General features: G+C 55.4%; 1 protein-coding gene across 6 annotated transcripts in view; it reads left to right on the top strand.

The window, feature by feature from the left end:
• Positions 1 to 21,085, top strand: part of BCAS3 (BCAS3 microtubule associated cell migration factor) — a 588,999-nt gene extending 567,914 nt beyond the window's left edge. For 2 of the 6 annotated variants that reach the window (XM_040640931.1, XM_040640929.1), the window contains 2 exons: positions 16,789 to 16,879; positions 20,275 to 21,085. In XM_040640931.1, the coding sequence (XP_040496865.1) occupies positions 16,789 to 16,879; positions 20,275 to 20,311 (128 nt within the window). In that variant the 3' untranslated portion in view covers positions 20,312 to 21,085. Of the gene's footprint in view, positions 1 to 3,380; positions 3,507 to 8,057; positions 8,124 to 16,788; positions 16,880 to 19,690; positions 19,777 to 20,274 lie in introns of all 6 variants that reach the window. The other 4 variants (XM_040640930.1, XM_040640928.1, XM_040640927.1 and 1 more) reach the window with 3 other exon arrangements.
• The last annotated feature ends 1,029 nt before the right edge of the window (positions 21,086 to 22,114 follow it).

Below are 22,114 nucleotides of genomic sequence, written 5' to 3'. Positions count from 1 at the left end.
CGGGAGGGCAGCCCAGCACACCCAGAAACAGCCTGGGGGAGACGATGTGACTTGGATGCAAATTTCCAGCAAGCCACCCTTTGCCATAGCAGCCCTTCCCTCTCTGTCTTCCCACAACCCTGCTTCTCTCGGGGGCTCACAGGACCTACAGATAAGGTGACATTAAGTGCTCGCCTTACTCCGAGGCACCCGAGATGATCAGTCCTGAAGTGCCCTCAAGCAGGCACTTCGTGTAGTCTCGCAACCATGACCGGTGGCCTCTCTATCGAGGTATGAATGGAGCATGCTCTCGTGACCCCCAGCACTGAAGCCTATTCTAGAGCATGCCTCACTGTTGCACAGGCTTCACTAGTGATGTGCTGGGAATTATTTACCAACCAGCTCTCCAGAGGGAGCGGAAGGCCCTGCTTGGTAGCATTTGGACATTTCTGTAGTATAGAAACTCGCGTTATGGCCAATTTCAAGCCATCAACATGGTGTCAGTTGGCTAGCTGAATTCCTGAAAATGGAGCAGTCAGCTGGCTCCAGCACCCTACCCGGAAGCTGAACCGTGGGCAAGTTATCTGTCCCCCAGAAGTAAAGCAAAACCTTTGAAAGCCGGTCTATTCCAGGAGTGGTCTGCAAACCCACAGCACCCTCTCTACCTGGGACCTGGTTAGAAATGCATAGTCTCAGACCCCACCGAGCCCCGCTGAGTCCGCACCCACATCCTAACAAGGTCTCTGTGCACATTTGATAACGTCCGTCTTGAAGCACGGTTCACCTAGGAGGCAGGTGTTGGTTCTGTCCTCCGTGAGGGCTGCTGACCAATTAGTCCGGTCTGTGTGATTTGCAAATGTGCTCTAACATCGCTGGCTGAGTTGCTGTCTTGCTGTATCATTCCACCCCTTGGCCCTGTTACCCTCCCATTGCCCCTGTTCAGCAAAACTCCGAATCAAGGTCAACCCAGTTCTGCCCTTACACTTCGGTTGCTGAAGGAGAACCACAAAGAGTTCAGATTGGCGCCTCTGCAGATTTCTGGCGTCTACTCTGCAGTGAGCCAGGCGTGGCCTTCTCTGTTTTTCTCGTAGCCCCTCCTCCTAGTCTGTTTCTGCTCTTTTGCAGCAGAAACAAGCAAGCAGCACCTAGAACAGTGTCTGGTGCAGAGCAGGCCCGTGGTCACTGTTTGCTGAGTGAATGAATTCTCCATTCAACGTACATGTGAGCAGTTCTGCTCCAGCCCCTGCCTCCTGCTGTGGCTTCTGGCCTGGTTTCCTTCTCTTAAAGATTCCACTGATCTCTGGTCCCCTAAGAGTTTATGTTTTCTTTTCTAATATTTTTCCTCCGTTTTTGCTATTTTTTAAAATATGGTGCATGGGCTCAGTCCATCGTTTTGAAATCAGTCTCTTTTCCTTCTGTATGGATAGTGTTTGAGACTCCCCCATTCTCCTCAGATCTCTTACCCCACCATCTCGTCTCTCACTCTCAGAAAATGGTGGTCATTGTTAAAGAAATCTCTTGACTCCACACACCTAGATCCTACCCGTCCCCACAACAGCCTCCCCCCTCCTCCTGTCACAGAGGAGGGAGCAGTCCCAGCCTCCGGAGCCCGCCCAACCATGGTAGCTGCTCCCCCAGAGCCACCACTGGACGGTTGGCTTTAGTGCCGTGAGCCTCGTCCCATGATCTGGAAGTGCTCCCCTGTGGCTCCTGTCCCACCTCGCTGTCCTGGTTTTACGTCTGCCTCTGGCTACTTCTCCTCCCTCCCTTTTCTGGGTTTTCCTTCTCTGTTGGCCTTAAGTGTATTTCTCAAAGCCCTGTCTTGGCCCTCTTCCCTCTCCCTCAGTCAGGACAGGGCAATCTCCTTGGCTTCTGGGGCCTCAGTTACTGGCTCTAAACTGACTATCTCCAAATAATCTCCGAGCTGGCTTTCTTTCCTGAACTCCAGAACCACTTATGCGGGCACCTCCTGACATTTCCACAGGTCCAAAAGCTGAACTCCTCTCCCCCACCCCTGGCCTTCTCTGGGTCCACCCCATCTCACTGTGTACAAAGCCCTTCGTGACCAGCCAGTGCCCTGTCTCCAGACTCCTCTCCTGCTGCTCTGTGCAAGCTCCAGCCAAGCTGAACTCCCCAGAGGGTCGCTAAGCACGGTGCTCTCTCTGCCCGCCAGGCCCCCTGCACATACTTCTGCTCGGAATGCTGTCTCCCACAGCCCCTCCTCTCTCTATCGCCCCCCTCAAAACAACCTAATTCCTGCCTTGCAGACATTCCTTTCAATATTGCCTTTTCTAGAAAAATAGCATTTTTTAAATAAGCAAAACATGTACTTACTCCAGTTGTTTTGTGTCTAGGTAGATATAACCTAATACCAACAAATCTTCATAAACACCTGGATACATATTAAGTGCATTTTCTCTTTAGACTTTAACTCTTTCCATCTTTAGCTAAACCTCGTTCTTTCATCTTTGCTCTCTCCCACGTCCAACGGCAAAAGCCCCGGGACTCATTCCCAAGCCCCGATCAGCTTGACGCGTCTCTGTTGCAGGCAGCCTCCTTTTGCCATTGTTGACTCAGCTCTCAAGGTCAAGAGGGACTGTCTCTTCCCCCTGACGGTGGCTTCCTACAGTCCCAGGAACACCGTTTCTCCTTTATAATCACAGCACTAAAGGTAGGAAAGAGGCTTCATCCTTTTCTGTCTACCGTCTCTACAACGGACCGTTCTAGTCCAGAAGCAGTTACTCTAACTGTGAGCAGTTACACGATGGGCTCAATCTCTGCCTCTTGCCTTCTGTCAGACAGACATTTACTTCCTTACCCAAACATACAAAGCTTTCACAAAACAGTATTATAAGCGATGCATTCTAGCACTTTCTATTTTCTTCCATTTTTTTGAGAACGTGGTCGTGACCCACTAAATTGATTTCACAATATGTCAGTGAATTTCAGTCTAGTGTGGAAACCAATGCTCTAATTCATTCAGCCAAATCCCCTCAGTTTTCCTGTATGTATATTAATTACAAGGATTATTTTTAACTAAAGCTCTTCCAAAGATTTGTCAGAAACTACTTTTACTTCTTGAAAGGGCTGTGTCTTTTTTCCTTCTAAACATGAAAAACATATTTTGAACATTGCACGAAGTTTTTAAATGGTCACAGGAGGGTTTCAATAAGTTAATTAGCAAATACCTGATGATCACCTATGTTCTGCAAAAGAGGAACGAAGAGCGCTGCGTGTGCGAGTGTGTGTGCGTGCGCGCAGCCTCATGCTAACACCATCTTGCATTTCAGGACTGTAGAAATTAATGTTAACAGTACATGTTAGCTGTTGTTACTGGAGTTGACCAGGTGTGTACCCCAAAGCAAATAACCCCGTGCGTTGTCCCTCTACCCTGCCTCTAGGATTAGCTCTTCCGGTGAGCCTTGGGACTCCTGCTCGCGCCACTGCTGAGGGCTGGGAACATTTTCACTGCATTTCCAGTAGGGGCCATACTAGCCCTGTCCCATCTCAAGTTGCCACACACTCAGGTGACAATTGTGGGCATGGGGCAGTGAATTAATTCTCTTAACTTCTAGACACCTCTACTCTCGGGCAAATACTTTCATCCAGGTACCTTAGCCTGTGGCTTGGGTCCTTCCCTTTGCTTTACCTCATTGGGCCCTGGAATTTTGCTCCTTCTACAGTATGCCTACAGAATGCTTTTCATGTCTTCTCTCACCGACCTCCTCCACTGCCCGTGCCTTCTTCCATGGTCGCAGTGGGCAGGCAGGCTCTCTGTAGACACCTGCTGCTTTCTCCCCCCTGGGCTGGGCACTGTGGGGAAGAAGGAAGGCCTGGTTCCTACCCTGAAAGAGATGAAAACTCCAGAGAGAGCAACAGTGCTGAACTGTGGGTGTGCTCCGCTTGGGCTCCTCTCTTCAGCTGCCCACGGGGCCCACCTAGCAGAGCTAGACCAGAAACCTGGATGGGTCTTGCCAGAATGTGAAGACAAAACTGCAAACTCCCCAGTCACAGCCGCGTGGTTGCTGAGGGTGGGGAGAAAGGAGGAAGTCCCGAGAGACATGGGAGCACCCAGACGTAGAGCCCAGCGCCATGGGCGGCCCCAGCACTGCCGCTGAGGGTGGCGGGGAAGCAGCTGCTGCCCGCAAACCGGGGGCGGCCTTGTTAGCATTGCCATCTGTGTCTCGGTTCAATGTCAGACAGCCCGTTCCTCGCTACTTTCCACTGGTAGGAAAGGCCGAATCCGAGAGTCCTCTCCGTCCCTAGCACCCAGCTACTTACACTGGGAAGAATGTTGGTGTTTTCTTCTCAGCGGCATTTGGAAGTCCTCATCAAGGAATGGGGGAAGCCTGGGTGACCTTGGGCAGGTTCCTTTCCCATTCATGGTTCAGTGTCTTCTCCAATAGCACGGGCGAGGGAAACCAGGCAAGGTGGAAACGTCTGCTCCCCCCGTGTTAGGTGCTGGGTGCCGTGCTGCTGTAGGGAGCACTCCGGCTGTCTTCTCATTCACTCCTCTAGACAAGAATGGCCACGCTTCCCTGGTGGCTTCTATGTTTCAGACTCTAGGCTAGCCACAGAAACGACCTTTCATCATCACAACACCAGGGAGATGTTCCTCTCTCTGGCTCACAGTGGAGGAAAGATGGAAGATTCGAAGTCAGATCATAACTAAAAAATATAGGATCAAAATGAGATATTGAGAAAGTGCTGGCACCCCAGCCTCTATAAAACAGTGGAATTAGCTGAGTTTCTTCACTCTGGTATCAGAATAGTTCTTTCCTTAAGGGTCTGTCCCATGGACAGTAGTAATGGCATCTTCAGGGGCAACCCTACTTACGTTGTCCTTGGTATTCAGACCAAACCTCCTTGCAGGGGTTTACTGGACAGAGGCTATTGCTCTGGGAAGGAGGGGCGGTACTCTGAACCTGAGTGGTGGCTTCCAGTCCTGGCCGGATGTGCCCACACCCATGCCTGTGGGTCTTCAGGCTCCTTGGGTTGGATCTCCCACACCTGTGGGTCCCGGCTGTGACCCTCCATCTGGGATTTAACATACACCTAGTGGTTCCAAACCAACCCTGCCCCCAACTGCAGAAGTTTATTTCTACCCCAGGTCAAGATAATGGGGCCCTTTAATGACCCATCAGCCAACGGAGTGCTCGCAAGCTTCTATTCTCCATGGATAAGCATATTGTGCAAGGGCCTCCAATACTAGTTATTTTAGTCATTGTTGGAAAAATGAAAATAAGGTTGTGCATGTGTATATAAATGTTAAAAGTTGTTCATGAGAAAGATTTGTGAAATTGGGATCCACACAGAATGAAAGGAAAGTAACTTTTATAAACTTGCCTCATGAAATGTAGAAAAAACAGGTGTAAGAGGCGCAATATCTGTAAAGGAGTTTACGCTGTGTGCCACGGATTCACATCATCCCCAAATGGGTGCTGAGGTTAAGAAGCCTGAGCGGCAGCCTCACAAGAAGTGCAGTGAGGCCCGGGAGCATGAAGTAACGGGACTCTGCTCACACAGCCCAAGAACGCTGACAGCAGGCTGAGAGAGAGAGAGAGATCTAGGGGGAGTTTCTCAAGATCCCATCAGTCTGACCTGGTCAGACGGTATTTCATTGACTCCTACCCGCTATACAGAATGAGAGGGGGATCCCCAGAAGAGGAAGGGGGCTCTCACGATCAGGGCCTGTTCTGTCTTCCTATTTCCCTACTCACAATGTGCCCAGGGCCCACATGTTTCCACCTCGGCTCCTACCATGAGATTTCAAGGCTCTTCCAGGCCCTCCCCACCCTCCTTTCCAACCTGCCGTCCCACTCACTTGTCCACAGTAACCCCTTATTCATATTCCTTCACCACCACCACCACCTTCATGCACACACGCTCCCCTGTCAAAACCATCCCATCGTCCACAGCATGTGCCCTGCTCACCTGGCTCTGTTAGAGTGCCATCCACCCTCCCTCTCTGCCCAGTCACTTTTTCAGACCAAGCTCTGATCTCACCTGCTCTGTGAAGCCCTCCCTGACCATGCAGCCAAATGCCCTTTCTCTCTCTGAACTTCCGAACCACCTGCTCACTGGACACTTGGCCCCGGACAAGTCGTGTCTGTTGCCTTTTCCTTTACCCAGCAGTGTCTGATTCCCTTCTACGTGCCATGGCGGGGAAGCTCGGCCCTCGTGGTCCCTTCAGCCCCTCCCTCAGCCACACCGCCCATACTGCATGTCTTAACCTGATTCTGGTGCCTTGGACAGAGTCTGATTCCTCTTTGTTACCTCCAACCACCATACTTCGGCCCTGGGACAAGAGCCAAGCTGAGCCCCAGTTAATGTTTGTTGAATGACTTGCATGGGTTTTTGTGACTCCTGAGAGGTAAATGAAAGCCAGCCAGAGCAATGGGAAAAATTACCGTGTTTAGGACACACTTGTTAGTTTCTGGCCAGTGGTCAAATCCGATTCTAGGTAGACCATTTCTGTCTCTCTCTCTCTCTCTTTCTCTCTCTCTCCCTCTCCCTTCCCCCCCACGTCTCCCTCTCCCTTCCCCCACTTCTCCCTCTTTCTGTCTCCCCCTCTCTCTGTCTCTCTCATCCCCACTCTTTCTCTTCTCCGTGTCTCCCACTCCCTCTCCTCTCTCTCCCTCTCTCCCTCTCCCTCTCCCAAGGCTGCTAGAAGGCCCCAGCAGAGGCAGAGCTATAATGGGAGCTTGGGGCTGAGAAGCTCCTCTGCACGTTTTTCAGTTGCCCAGTCTACTTTGAAATTTTTAACCAAAGCACACGGATCCCTGTCAACAAGGAGGAAGTGCCAGTGTGACTTCATTGGTGAACCTTTAGAATCCTCTTTCCGGGTATTGCCCCAAGATGGAGGCAGGAGTTCCTGTGGAAAAGGAACAAGCTTGATCAAGAGGGTGGGGAAGGGCGGTTGGACCCCCAGGCGAGGGCCCTCCTCCAGAGACATTAACATAGGTAAATGGTTAACAGGAGGGAGTACTTCTCTCTGTTCTTCCTCCTCTGCCAAAGAATTCAGCTTTAACCGTTGACCTTTCTGTGAGGTGTGAGATCTGAACAAAGTTGAACACAGTCATGGATGGTTAAATACCCATCTTCCCCTCTGCGCCTGCCTCTGCTTCCTCAGAAATGGTCTGCAGAGGACGGACCAGCCCCTAGATTGGATGGCTGGTAATAGAGGAGAGACACACACACAGGAAATGCAAGTTAGAGATGACCCTATGACCCTTCAGGAATCCAGATCCTCACTATACCAAAAAGGCCAAGCCATGCCAGTGTGACTGAACGTAACAGGAGGAGGCATTTCCAAGTACCTGTACCAGAATCAGGCGCCTAACCGCTGATGTCTGGTGATTTCTTCCTGCCCGCTTCTCTTTGAACCCCACCCCTGCCCCCAGGCACCTGCAGGCCCACGGCATAAGCATAAATTTTTTAATTTGCTGGCAGAATCCCCCAGCACCAGGCTTCACAGACCTCCCCCAACTCCCCCCACGTATTATTCAGTGCAGCTTGAGAGCTGGCTCTCCCACCCCTCCGTGTGCTTAATTAAGTTTGGGGAAGATCAACATCAGTCGCTTCATTTGTGTCGGGTGACTTTTTCTACTCTGTGCCCTTCCTGTGCTCATTCTGCTGGCGTGTTCCCATCACCTCTGGGCTCCAGTTGGCCAGGACCAGCACGCCGTCTCGGCTTTGATGGGTGCGATAGTGCTGGCCTTAGAGGCGGGTGGGGGGAGTGTGGACTAAGCCCAGCAGGGTCCTGTTTCCATCTGGGCCCGGCTGGGTCCTCGGAAGGCTTGGAGATGCTTTGGTTTCACGCTGTGTTCCTCCCCAAGCCACGGAGAGCTGAATATGAGCGTAGGGTTCCTGCCTCTGAGCACGTCTCCATGATCCATGGACTAGGCACTCAGTAGGCAGCACGGGGCGGGAGGAACGGAGGGAAGGAGGACAGCAGTCGAGGCTAGTGGGCGTCACGTGAAATCTTGGTACCTACTTGCTTTGGTTTCAGCGCTTGCTGCTCTGTTAAAGGTCCATGTTGTGATCCTCTTTAAAGAAATATTCTATTTTCAATACAGACACAGCCCTTGACGTAGCAGTAAAAAACACCACCCCTGAGAGACACGTGGCTGTGAAGTATGTTGGTATGTAACCTTCCGTCTTTGCCTACGTGCAAGGCTTCGTCCCGCTGCTCTGTTTGTCCCTCAAGAAGTTGCTCCCTTACCCTCCCGGTGCTCAGGCTCTCGGGAGGCACTGAAATGAGGGCAAGAGGTCAGCACAGAGAGGAGGTACCTTCTGGCAACGGGCTGGTTTGGGGTGGGTCATAGTTGCTGTTCTTCACCCAACAAGAGTTTCTTTGAGAACCTCGCTCCCTGCCCCCCACTTTTAAGATGGAAGTCAAATTTTCGGATTCTGCTGTGCAGAGCAGAGAGGTCACTAGGCTCTAATGCATTTACCATTGACTGCCCCTCTTGTAGTGCGTCTATTAGTGAGTAATCTGATTTGTACCTATTCATTTGCAGTCCCTGCAGGAGCCTGGAGCTGGCCCCTAGTATAATTGGTGCTGTCTCTATTTTTACATCATTAGATTAGCCCCGACTCCTGGCCACTTGTTGTCTGCGCTTGTCTGTCCATTTATACAACCTAATGTAACACAAAATTCATTACTGATCACATTACTTTCAACTCTGAAGCCAGCCTTGTGATAAACATTTGGTTAACCCCTTCCTGCCCACGGGAGGGCTGGCAGAACAAACGCACTTCCCCTCGCCAGGCGAATCAATATCTTAATACACCAAAGTGGAATTGCATTTCTAGATTTGTTATTCCTCCTGGACGAGCAAATGGAAAGGCTCATCTGAGCTGGCTGAATTGAATAATGACTAGAACCCCGGCTCCAGCAGCCAGTCTGTGACCAGAGCACAAAGCAGAGGCGGCATCCGCTCCGCGTTTCCCCAGACAGGCGGCACCATAGCCGCTAATCGAGACTTGTGCTGCTCTCCCCGCCGGGGAGCATGGGCTCCGGAGCACAGGCTGCGACCCCAGCGGGGGCAACGGGAACCTCGGCCCCACCGCCATTCTCTTTGCTAGGCTTGGCCTTGGGCACATGGGCTAAGAACCGGCTTAGGTTTCCTTAAAGCCTTCTTCACGGATAGGAAGGCACCAGACACGTGGCCTTGGCACCGAGGCCACCAAGAAGCTAATTAAATTCGCTACTAAACAAAAGTTTACCATTTGAAAAAGATACACAGAATGATTCCTATTTAGAGCCAGGTCAGCAATGTTGGGATTGTTTGGTTCACACCAACTTGTGTGTGTGTGTGTGTGTGTGTGCGCGCGCGTACACATGTACCTGCATGCACGTACCTGTCCCCAGGGTGAGCGTCGAGCATTCTTTGGCGTGGATACACCACGTGTACCTGAAAGTGGTCCTAGTTCTCTGATAGGGATGTTGGTGAACATCATCAGGAGGGCGCTAGCACAAGAGTTGGCCGAGGGTCTTAAAGGGACTTCCCCATAGCTCTATTTGATCTGGAAGATTCTCCCCCACTGCACCAGGCTATCCCCTTCCCAGCCCCTGTTTGTCTCTGGGAAGCATCCACACTCACTGTAAGTCATTAACTTGCAGGACAGCTTGTTTCAAAAGGAAAAATACCCTGACTTATTAAGAAACTCTTGTAAAGCCTGTACCACAAAGATTAGAAAAATAGGCACAGAGGAAGTAGAATGGAACCCATTACCATGAAAGTCATAAATCCCTAAGATTTTTTTTAAAAAAGGCCATAAACAGAAGATACTCGGTCGGGAAGGGATGCTAGAAAAAGCTGCCCATCTGGGGGATATTCTGCTTGAATTCAGGGCAGTCCTGGACAGGCAGCTGAGGAAAGGCAGGAAGCCTCCGGTTAGGGGGTGTCCTTTCTGTTGAGGAGGCCGCCCTCCATCTCCGAGGGCGTTAGCCTGTTAGCCTGTTCAGAGCCTTGACAGGCCAGAAACGACCAGCAATCCTGTGAGACGTGGAGGTCCCAGGGATTCTTCGAGAGGGCTCAGTGCTGCTCTTGGCCTTCTCCAACACTCCCTCTGCCTCCCTCCTTTGTGTGTGGAGGCGGGCCGGGGCCACGGTGCCACCTTGCAGGAGTCCCTAGGCTGCAGGGTGAGAGGTGCAGGCGGGATTGCCTTACCCGGCCCTGACCGTGGGAAGCTCCCTTTCCCACAGAGGGACCAGAGGGCCAGGCCAGAGACTCTGGAGACTCTCGAGGGCTTCCCATTGTGACACGGACCTACGGAGAGAGGATCCTTGCATCTAGTCAGTGAGAGGACACTGGTGTGTCACGGCACAGCCTGGGTACGACAGCTGCCTTCTCATGGCGGCTGGCCTCCCTGCCCCCCCCCCCAACCCACAGTACACTGACTTGCTCAGTTGCCAGCCTGCTGCTTTGGCCTCAGCTGTTAATCCTCTCAGGTGGGTAAGTGGGACAGTGGGGGAAAGGGGCTCCGTGTAGCCCACACTGGCCTCAGCCCCATCAGCTTGAGAAATCAGATCAGAGCACAGGCCTCTGCTTTCTAGAATGGGACAGACCAGGGCAGGGAGAAGAAGGAGTCAGCCGGCCGGTGGAGTGAGAGACTGATTTCTTAACCTTGATGGAAAGGGGGGAAAGCCACATCTTACCAAACTCTTCCGCTGCATCATAGAGAATTTAATTATGTTTGGACATTTGAATGAGAACCAGATGTGGCTCTGGCCCGTCAGGCCAGCAAGGTTCAAGGAGCTGCATCTCTCCTGTGGTCTGCGGACCCCTGTGCTGTCTCTCAGCCCTGGAGGGCAGCTCGGGAGGACCCTGCCTGGGAGCTTGGTGGGGTCTCCTGAGCCTCAAGGCTGGGCTGGAGGAGCTAGGCGGGTCCAGGCTAGCTGCCAAGCACCATTTCCACGGGAGACTTTCAAAGACCCATGTCCTCCTCGTAGCCACGCTGATGTTTGCGGGGCCTTCATTAGCAGCCACGTCCTCCCCACGCGCAGACGCACACGCACAGAGCTCATGCCACAGCACCTGGCTGGCCATCCTCTACCAAAGACACATCCCCCAACCGCGCAGCCCCCGCATCTGTCTCGGATGGCGTCTGCCGAGACTCGGCCCCCAGCGTCGTGCTGTGACCTGGAGCTAGAAAGGCCCTGTCAGGCCCTCTTGCCTGAGGAGCGCTCCCCTGGGGGCCTCAGCCTGCTGCAACACCAGAGGGGGCAACGCCGATCTCCTCACCGGGACATTCTGCGTGTTTGGCACGTGTTCTGCTTCTGAAAGCCCCATCACATCCTTTTCTCTTTCGAGGCTCACGCAGCCAGGAGGTTGCCAGAGCCCCCCGCCCCCCGCCTGACAGACGCCGAAGCGGAGGAGAGGCAGAGTGACCTGTGCAGGTCATTCAGCACGTCTGTCTGTGGCAGACCCCTCAGCGTCCCGCGACAGGACCCTTCCTTGCTGCCATCCGCTGGGAGTTTCAGCGCAGGGCTGTTCCCGAAGCGTGGCTTCAGCCAGATTTGTCAAATACCTCAAAACCAGGGAAACAGGAGCCAGGTCCGCTCAGCCTTTGCTGTCCCCATGTCTAATAGTTTGTGACAGGTGAAGATGTAAAGTGAGAGCAGTACAGTGGTACTGAGGGTCACTGCACACGGGGTACTGGTCGAGGCGGTCTGGTGGGGGGTCCTGCTCTCTTCTGTTTTGAAGCCAACACTTGGCTTAGGTAATATGGATTTCCTGGGAGTGGAGTGTGGCAGCATTTCTGGTTCAAGTCTTTCCCTACCTGGGATTGGTGCCTTAATATGGTTGTTATATGGGGCGACCTGGGGAAAAGCTCTCGCCACCAACCAGGCCAGCATACCCTCCAGCTAATACCCCCACCTCCACCATTGCTCATCAGCTGTTCAAAGGCTGTGAAGGAATCTGGGGCTGGGCCATGAGCTGCTTGCTCTGTTCAAACTCAGATGCTCCGCCCCCCACTCCCCCAACACACACACCCAGGCAGCTCCAGTGGAGAGGGCGTGCAGGATGTAGTGAGAGTCTGGTCTTCTGAACATGGACCCTCCCTCCTGAGTCGTCCTCATCCCTCAGGCCTTCTTCCCCGTCTCTTTCTACGTTTATTCTCCCTTCCCCAACATTCCAGCATGCTCAGCTCTGGCCACACCCCTGTCCCTACTGGCCCCACCAGGAATTTGGGGATCTAGCTACCTCTGTGCCTCTGCCTCATGACATTAATGCCACACTGCCCTGCTGTTGTGAATAGGGTTCCTCTTCGGCTACTGGAGGGAAGGGGTGGTGGGGAAGAGAGATAATGTGCCTTTTCCCTGGTTTTCCTGGGTGGAATCTGTCTGCTTGCCAGTCTCCTCAACCGTCATCCTTTCTACAACTTTCCACAACTGGTCACAACTTTCATCTTCCAGGAGCCAGTGGATGCCTGAGAGGACTTGAGGTCTTCTCTAGGCCTCGGGTTTCCCCCTAAACCTTCAGGTTATTAGGCCTGTGCATGGCCCCAGTGGCCAAGGGAAGCAATTCCTGGTCTCCTGAGCCAAGAGCACTGGGTATTTCCCCGCATTGTTTGGAGATGAGGGAAGGGTGGGGGGCAGGGCAGACCATGTGGTCCTGGCCTCATTCTGTGACATTCTGGGCCTTGGTACCTGCGGGGGTCAGGAATGAGAGCTGGTCAAGGGGGAGAGAACGCACAGTTGTGGGAGTCCTGTGGGTGAAGAGGGACTCCGGGCAGGAAGGAGGGTGCGTGCCTGTCCACAGGCTGTGTGCGGTCAGGTCACCAGTGGGCCAGGGCTCTGCACTCAGCCGTGGGTGCGAGGTCTGGAGATAAGCAGGCCAGAATTAGTACTGTTTCTCCTCTATGCCCAGATTCCATCAGCCCAAACCAGAATTCCTATTATGTGGATGTGAAGGAGCCATTTCATCCTTGGCCCCTCAGCTCCAAGAAGCTGCCCTCCTTCCTTCCACAAGCATGCCTGGGAAAGGAACAAAAGCCTTGCTGGAAGGGGAGGGCGATCCTTCTGCCTCCCCCTGTCCATCCTCCCAAGACCTCCATGCTGGTCTGTTAGCATCTCTGCCAGCCCTGCAGCCTGTGGGGTCTCCTGAGCAGGAGAGAGCCCGACAGTGCAGGGAGGGGTGGGAGCGGGCCAGGAGGAAGAAAGGTGTCAGGGAGGCAGGCGGCCTCCAAGGTGGGCATTTCTGAGTGTGAAGAAAAGCAAGGCCTCCCCCTAGGCCACCTCCTTTACCTGCTGCCCTTGTGCCCTCCTAAAAATTGCCAGTGTTGAGGCTGGCTCCAACCCAGAGTGTGGTCTCTGACCGGGCTGTCGGGTTTCTGGGAACACTTTTAGTCACCTCCATCTGTGTCTCTGCCTCACTCTAGAGTGAGCAGTAGTTTCCAGGCCTAGGACTGGTGTAAGGCAAGCAGCCTCCTGGTGGGCATCTGGGCCGTCTCTCGGGATCCCAGCATTAGGAGGTTGACGGTCCTGCTCAGCCCCACAGGATGCGTTCAAGCCCCCACCTGCTTCACCCTTCTCTCTCAGCCCCAGTTTGCTTGGTTGGTCCCAGGCAGCAGGACCCATTAGGGCCCTGGCTGACCAAGTGGACTGCTTGGGGCAGACCCGAGTTGGATCCATCTGCTGAACTTGGCAGCAGTCCCATGATCCCCTGGTCTCCTCTCCGTGTATCCCACCCAGAGAAGTTCGGAAAATCTCTCACCTCCTAGTCAGAGGCCACCCCCACCCCCGCCCACCCACCCCAACCTCCCTCCCCAGCCGAAAAGGGGATGGGAACTATTTCTGTTTGCAAACGTCCGCTGAGCCAGGCAGTGGGCAGGATGGGGCAGTTTGGCTGGCTGCTCTGTGTTCTGGGGCCACCCACTCCCCTGGGGTACCGCTGAGCGCAACACAGGCAAGGGGCTTCACCACAGGCCCTGCTGATGGGGAAGGCAGATGCAGGAGGGAAAAATCAATGCATGTCAACAGGGTTGGAAATTTATTTTCCATCTTGGAAAAGGGTATTTACAAAGAGGCAAGGAGGGAAATGAAAAGCTGTAAACACGTATCTGCCATCTTCCTCAGCGGGCCATTTCTTGATTAAAAAGAGAGAACCCTTCCCAAGCTCCCGTGGCAGGCGAGCTGATAGGGGCCTGTTTGGCAAAGGCACCTGCTGGAGAGGGAAGCCGGAGAGGGACCCGGAGGACCCTGTGGGTGGTCACAATCACTAACACAACTGCAATAACAGTAGCAGCTCCCGTTTGCTGGCTGGAAGTTCTGAGCACTTTGTGATGCGCTCCACATGCATTACATTATTTAATTTAATTCCTACAACCACACTAGGAAGCAAACATTGTTATCCTCGTGCCCAGGAACCTGAGGCACAGGAGATGTTGACTAACTTGCCCGGAGTCTTCCACGTGGCAGCAGGCTGGAGCCTGTGCTCTCACTCTGGGCAGACACTGCTCCTCTCCTCTTCTCAGGCCCTTGAGGCGTTGGGATGGGGGGGGGGTGGCGATGGGGGCGGGGAGCATTCTTCCTTCCCACTGCCAGAAGAGGGCTGTGGGTGCAGGGTTCAGACTCTGCCCTGGGGTCTAATCCTGCTCCCCCCAGCCGCTTGGGTGGCTAGTTTAGGGCTGGGGTGTGTGGCTGCAGCCAGGGCCCCATAAAGGTGCTCTGCTAATTCCTTTAACGAGCAGCACCGTGAGGCTCTAAGTGCACAGAACAGGGCTGACCGCTGAGCACGCAGAGGGGCCGCCGGTAGATGCCGCTGCTTTGGCGGTGGAGGAAGTGCCAGGGCTGCCTGGAGGCTGAACCACCGTCCCAGGCACCCTCTTCCCAATCACACTCACAGCACTGCCTTCACTGATGCCGCTGGATCCCAGAAACAGGCCTCCCTCTGAGTCCTGAGCCTTGGGCTCTCCACAATGGCCTCCCCACCCCCCAGAAGCCAAAGGGGCTTCCCTCAGGGTCTCTGATTAGCCGGCTGCCCCACTGCCATCTGGCCTGGAAGAGGGCTGGAGACGCTCAAGCCCAAAGTAGGACTTCACTCGACCTCCTACTGGGGTCCCCTGCCCACCTGGGCTTCCCCCGCTCTCTCCAAGGCTCACCTAGTACCTGTGTCCCCAGCGTTTCCTAGGGAATGGGGGGAGCCAAGACCATGGCACTTAGTAAAGTGACTCATGAGTGAAAAGAGGCTTCCATCCAGTCTGTCCCTAGAAGTCTCTGTCTTGCCAGTGTGGGGCAGCCTCAAGGGAGGGAAGGGGCTGTATCCAGGGGAGAGGACAACCCCAGGGAAAACCTCAAGGATGAAGCAGGCTTGGGGACCAGCACTCCAGGGGCAAAGGCCACAGAGGGGGTGTCCTCATGCCCGGCGCCCAGATGCCATCTCTGTCTCGTCCTCTCCCCCCCTACCTCCGGTGCATCCCTGCCCATAGCTCCCAGGAGCCAGTCTCCGCTGCCCCTGCCTTTGCAGAGGGGCTGCAGTATCCAGCTGTGGGGTGAGGGAGTGAACTCCCGCAGGGAGACCCCCTCATTCTGCACAGCCCAGCCCGGGTGGGGCCGCATTGCAGCCAGCCATGCTCCCGCCTCCTGGCATAGACTTAACCGTGACTTCTCCCTTCGCCTACAAGCCGGAGCTGCTTCTCCCTAACAAGGGCAGCCACCTCCCTGCCCCCTCTGACACCTTTAAATATTGCCAGACTCCATGGGGAGTGGGGCCAACCTGAGGATTGAGCATTCTCTTTCCTTCACTCATGAGAGCCTCGGCGCCTTCCTTGTAGTTGTCCCCCCACCCGTGGCTTGGCCACCCCGGCCATGGCATCGCGGGGCATCTGTGGGGAGCAGGCCCCTTTCCCAATGAGAAGCAGTCGGGAATGGGTGGACACAGCCAGCAGGGAGCACTGGGGGCCAGTCAGCGATGACTGGAGTGGCCAACGTCTCCATCCCGGGGCCTGCACCCGCCCCAGTTCCCTCTCCGAGGGACTGCATACCCAGTGCTGGTGGCCTCCTACTCTTCCTCGGTTTTGCTATCTGCAAGAGGGAGAGACGAGCACCCGACTCCCAGGTGCAGAATCACTGGAGGATGTGAGGCACAATAAGTTATCTTCTCTCTGAGCCCAGCCGTTGGCCGGGAACTACGCCTCATCCGCTACCGTGCTTTGAGGCCTAGGGAGCAACCTCTTTTAGCAGAATCTGCATTCTTCCAAGTAGAGAGGCTGCGGGGTGTGTTTTCCCAGCCACCCCTGCACAGAGCCCCCAGCTCTCTCCCATGGCCCTGGCAGGTAGCTGCTGGACTCTCCCCACAAGCCCACCTCGGCTGTAGGAGAGCTGCCCAGACCTGGGGGCTCGGGAATGGGGGAGGAGGGCAGCAGCCCAGAAGCTGGGCCCCTGAGTCCAAAGGTCTGGAGGTGTCCCCCAAAACTTTGCAGCCTGCCACTGTCTCCTCTCCCTCTCCTAGCAGTCTGCCCGCATGGGGTGCCTGCCAGCACCCTTCTCTCCCCTTCCCGCAGCTGCCCTCCTGCTCCGAGTGCAGCTCCTGTCTCCCCACCCCCACGCCGGAGGGGCTCTCAGCTCCGTCGCCACAGTTCCATCTCTGGAACACTCCGGACGAGTTGGCCCCCACCCCCTACACATGCATGTCACCGTCCTTGACTGCAGGATTTCGCCGCCAGCCTGCCCTCCTCCCAGCGTGACACCCCACACCTCCTTACTACCTCTCCACCTGCTTGCAGAGATCAGTGTACTTCTCAATCGTTGTCCATATCTTTTCCAAAAAGATTCCTCAATGCTTTTCTTTTCAAAAGGGAAAAAAAAAGGAAAAAAAAAACAATGCCAACAGCCCAGCGTCCGTGAGCAACCCAACAGTAACAAAGCAGGTGTTCGGGATGGAGGAAGGTAAGGCCACCCATTTCCATTTGCCGCTTGCTCCTAGGGCTGGGCGGCCGGGGTGACTCGAAGGGGGGGAACCTGTGTGCACCCCTCCTCCACTTCCTCTTCTGCACACACTCATCGTTCTGTCTCAGTGAGAAGAGAAAAGGGGGTTGACAGAAGGCATATAGAAAAGGGCCCGGGTCCAGCCAGGCCCCTGGTTCTCTTACTGATAGTCTACACTGAAGAAGCAGCTCCCGCCTCTCCTTACCACAACATTCACTCAGGAAGTGTCTTTTGAGCACCAGCTATTTTCCAGGCCCTGTGGTCGGCACTAGGGATACGGAGATAAGGCCCAGAAGCGGCCCCCGAGGGGGGGCCGTGAACAGATGGTGCAGAGTGTTAGAGGGGCTGGGGCAGGAGTGAGTACAGTGCCCAGGGGGGCCTGGCCAGCGCTGCCAGGGCCACAGGACAGGCTCACAGAGGAGTGGACACCTGTGCTAACCTTTGGAAGACGAGTAGGTGTTCTGGGGGCCCGGGGAGCCTGGGAAAGGCTTTTCAGTCGAAGGGAATGGCATAAGCATAGGCCTGGGGGCCTGAAGCAGCCTGGAGAGACCCCAAAACTGTGTAAGTTCATTACTTTGGTTCTTCAGATCCAATAACAGGTGCCATTAGGGAGGTGGGGGTCTCAGGGGGCAGGTCATGAAAGGCCATTTTGTTGTGCTGACTTTAGACCTGATGCTGAGGACTCGAGCGATGAAGGTTTTTAAGCAGAGGAAAAGCAAGATGAGGTTTCTGTCGTAGACGGACGAGCCACTGCGGTTTGGTGTGGTGGGTTGGAGGGGGGTGCTGCTGGAGGTCGGGAGACTGGTAGGGAGTTCTTGAAATCATCGAGGTGGGAAGCACAGGCCTAAGCTGTCAGTGGCAGTGGGAGAGGAGGGAAGAGCCTGGGGGATATCGATTCTGCAGGGTGGGGCCACCTGGGCTGGGGGGCTGGGGGAGGGAAAAGCCTGCCCACTCCCATCTTACCCCAGGCCTGATTGGTGAAAGGAAAATAGGAGCCAGGCCGGTCAGGCCATACCTGGCCCCCAAGAGCAGCAAATTCCTAAGTTCCTTTGGCAACTGTCCCTGCGCTGTCACATGATGGGATGAGGTGCGTCCACTCAGACTCACGGAGTGGGGCCCCTGAGGCTGCTGAGGGGGTTGCCCTGGGCCTGTGCCGAGGGGCAGCGGGGGTGCCGCGCTTAGTCCTGGGCTCCAGTCTCCTCCACTTCCTTGGCAGCGTGGGTGTGTCGGCACTCTGCATCAAGAACTCTGGACCTGTCCCCCAGCGCTGGAAAGGGGCCAGCCTTCCCCACTCTAGTGGCCTTTCCTGCTCCTTCATCTGGGGCTTTCTTGCTTGGGCCTGGTGTCCAGATCCTGAGGAAGCCCCTGCTTTCCTTGCTCCTGCCTGTGCGCCTCTCTCCTGCCCTCCTGGCCCTGCTGTCAGCGCCCCCTAGTGCCAGGATGGCAGTGCATGAGGGCAAGGGTCTCGGAAATCAAACGGGGCCTCCGGGATCCCCCACTTACTCCTTGGCTTGCTTGTGGGCAAAGAAGGGAACGAAGGAAGTTTTCTTGGAGTCTGACAATTCCATGTGGAAATCCCAGGGTCTGTTCTTTGCCTTCCCATCTTCTCCCTCTCTTGGGACAGGGGTCTGTACTCCCAAATCAGGGTGAGACCAGAGAACAAGCAGGGAAGACAGAGCTTATGCAGTGACCACCTGCCTTGTTTTCTGTCCGTATCTGGGTAACTCTTGACGTATCCCAGGATCTCTGGCCCAACAGGGAAGCCAGTGCCTCTTGGAGATTGGGCTCGTCATGAGGCCCACAGCCTGTGTCCACAGCCCCCGTCCACAGGCCCCTATCCGCTGGGAGGTTCCAGTGTCGAGGTTCCAGACGTGGCTGGTGCAGCCTGAGGGCCCCTCACTCCTGGGTCCAGGCGCGGGCTCTGAAGGAGGGCAGCACAGCCTCTCGCAGCCCATTCTGTGGCTGCCGCAGCTGGCCAGCTTCTGTGCTGTGGGGGTGGCCTCTAGGGAGTGGGAGTCAGTGGTTAGTTCCTGGCTGGCTGCCGATGGCCAGACCAAGAGTGAAGGCCGTGACTCTCCCTAATCAAAGCTAGCTGTGCTGCATGTGTTTGGTGGCGGGGGCCTGGCAGCGGGCGCAGGCTGGAGATAAAGGTCTCAAGCCAGACCAGACAAGTATAACATTCAAGCACACTTTGCTGTTTCAAGTGACTGCTTTGAGGTCCTGAGCTCCTGAGGGGGGACAGGCAAGACCCTCTCAGTCCCAGGAAAGCGTACTTTGGAGGAGGAGAAATCGCAGATCATCACATCTTGGCTTGGGGTAGGCTCCCAGAGTCTTCCCTGGGGATGTGTGTGCCCACATCTCAGAGCCTGCTCTGAGGGACTTGAAAGGGGATAGGAACTAACCACTCACAAAAAGCCAAGAAGTCATTCCTTCTTCCTTGTATTCAGGATGCAAGGAAGTCTATTCCCAACACACCTGCCCCAGTACCCATCTTAGGTCAAGAGATTAGGGGTTGGAGGGGGGCAGTTAAGGCGCCCACAATGGAATGAGAGCCAGTTGCTGTGTCCAAGATGGCAGCATGGCTGTGGCAGGGCCAGGGAAGGGGTGGCAGGGGGCAGGGGGAGCCTCCCCACCTGCTTCCCAGGGCAACTGCATTCTGAGGGGCCCCCAGGACATGTGGGGGCTAAAAAAGGGAAAAAGGCACTGCAGACAAGCAGGGACCTTCTCTCCGTCGGAGTAGGCCCCTCTCCAACCAGGCATTCCCTTCTGCAGGGAAACAGGACACTTTCCAGGAGGTGCCAGAGATGAGCGGCGGCCTGGCCAGCAGGCAGACTGTATGGGTCAGAATGAGTGAGCAAGTGAGTTGCTAAGCCAGGGTGGAAGCTTTGGGGAGCAAACAGGGCCAGGGAGGAGAGGTAGGGACAGATCAGGCAGGGAAGCTGCAGTCCTTGCCGTGTTCTGGCTGCTCTCCTGCCTGACCTGTGCATCCAGGACCGGAGCCATTTCCGGAATCGGGGAGCATGCTGGCTGAGCGTGAGTATGTGTGCAGGTGTGGGCACGTGTCCCAGGTATGGCAGTGTGGTCCGGACAAATCAGCGGGGTGGCCAGACTTCTGGCCTAACGGGGTTCCCACAACGAGGGAAAGACTGTGGCCTAAACTGGACTCTGCCAGCCAAGGGAGCTTCTCCCTCCTTCGGCTGAACTCCCTGTGACCGGAGCTGCTGCTTGGCCCCTCTGGGGAGCAGGTGGGGATCCCCCCCATGGAAGGTGCCTCCAGGCAGACAGCCCGGCCCAGGGTGTGCCCCCCCCCCCAGACCCCACTCTGACCAGGCCTGGTCCTCTCCTCTGTCTTGCAGAACTACAGCGAGAGGGAAGCATCGAGACTCTGAGTAACAGCTCCGGTTCTACCAGCGGCAGCATCCCAAGAAACTTCGATGGCTACCGATCTCCGTTGCCCACCAATGAGAGTCAGCCCCTCAGCCTCTTCCCTACCGGCTTCCCGTAGTACCAGCAGCCTGCTTCTGACTGGCCAGCCCACTCGCCTGCTGGAGGGAGGGGGAGAAGCCCCCCTCTTGGCCCTACCCTTCAGTCTCTGCTCTCTTCCACCAACCACCTTCCCCAAGCTTAGTGACAACAGCCACCCACCCTCCCCGGATGGAGAAGAGCCCCTTCTCCCAAGCACCTTGGCGCACTCTGACCTCTGTCCCCCATCCGCGGGGCTGTGGCTGAAGGACACTCTGCAGAAGCTCCGTCCCCTCCTCCGTCGGCACATGATGTTCTGCATTGGATCCGCTTTTGTATTTTCTAACCATCCCCACGGGGGGGCCTGGAAGGGGAGAGAGTGGATGGCCCGGCTGGGCATTTTGACCCTGAGCGGACAGCCCCAGCCCACTCGTGGCTATGAGATGCACTGCCCAGTTTCCCTTGGCCAACCTCCCTCTGGCGTGAGGTAAACTGAGGCCCAGAGTATTAGGGAAGGAGGAAGGAAGGAGAAGCCCCCCCCCTTCCTCTTTCCTTTCCCCTTGGCTCATGGGAAGGATTTGTCTTTCTTGTCTGTAAGCCCTTTTACCCTGGTCCTGTACTGTCCAGTGAAGGAAACCGTGGCCACTAAGGCCCTGTCCAAAAGTGCACGTCTTGTCCAATAAATCACGCTACAGTTGGTGTCCATCCCTGCGTTGCTGGGGTCAGGGTCCTCTCCAAGCACCGAGCAGAGTCCTGTGGACCTGACCATGTGTCCCCGTTCCCAGCACCCCCTGTCTTGATACGAGCCACTGGTTGGAGGGTCAGTGAGGGGGTAGGAAGGAGAAGGAGAATGTTTGCTCTGCAATTTGGGTAGGGCCTGATTTAAATTCATTCTCCAAACTTGTTGCCGGGTACCAGAGCCAGTGAGTTCTAGAGACCCCACAGAGGCCAGGAGCCCCCCCACGCCCACCCCGGCTGCAGTAGTCAGGCCAGTGAGGGCCTTGACATGTGCCAGGAGAGGGGTAGATTGTTGCTGGGGGAAGGAGAGCCTCATGAAGATGCTACCCTTATCTTTGGGGCAGGCCCCTTGTAATTGCTTCTCTTTTCAAACTCAGAAGGTGGAAGGATGGTGAGGTGCAGGTAGGTCCCATGAATCCTGGCTGGAACCCCGGATGACAGGCTCCTGATTTTGTTCCCCCATTCCTTCCCAATTCTGGACCTGAAGTGAAAGGAAGGAGACAGGAACAGGAGGAGCAAAAAGGGGTGCTGAGCAGGAAGGAGACTAATGCCAGCCCCAGTTCCCCCTCTTCCCTGAGAACCGGGAGAGGCCTGGGAGGATTGAAGGAAACCCACGGAGCCAGGTGTGGTTTGGGGGTAAAGTTTAATGCAACAATCTTGGAAGACTTGAGTTCACAAGCAGGGATTCCCGTGCAGCCATCCAGCTGGAGCCGGAGTAGCTCCTGGGGCCTGTGCCCCCTTCACGTGCACCCCATGACACCTGAGAAGAGATATCGTCTTCAGTTCCCGCCACCCGGTCAGCTGCGCATATTGGGAGAAGCGGGACCTGACTCCGTGGGCTCTGCAGGCTGCGTAGACGGCCTTACGTAGATAGGGTGGCTGAAGCCAGTCCCTCCTGTCTGGGGACCGGCAACTGCAGTGAGGAATCACAGGCCGTAGAGAGGCATGCTGGGAACATGAGGTCTGGGCACGGCCACGGGGGGGGGGGGGGGGGTC

Source organism: Ursus maritimus, unplaced genomic scaffold (genome assembly GCF_017311325.1).
Source record: "Ursus maritimus isolate PB19 unplaced genomic scaffold, ASM1731132v1 scaffold_24, whole genome shotgun sequence".
Taxonomy (NCBI): Eukaryota; Metazoa; Chordata; class Mammalia; order Carnivora; family Ursidae; genus Ursus; species Ursus maritimus.
This window is presented reverse-complemented; position numbering and strand designations above follow the sequence as displayed.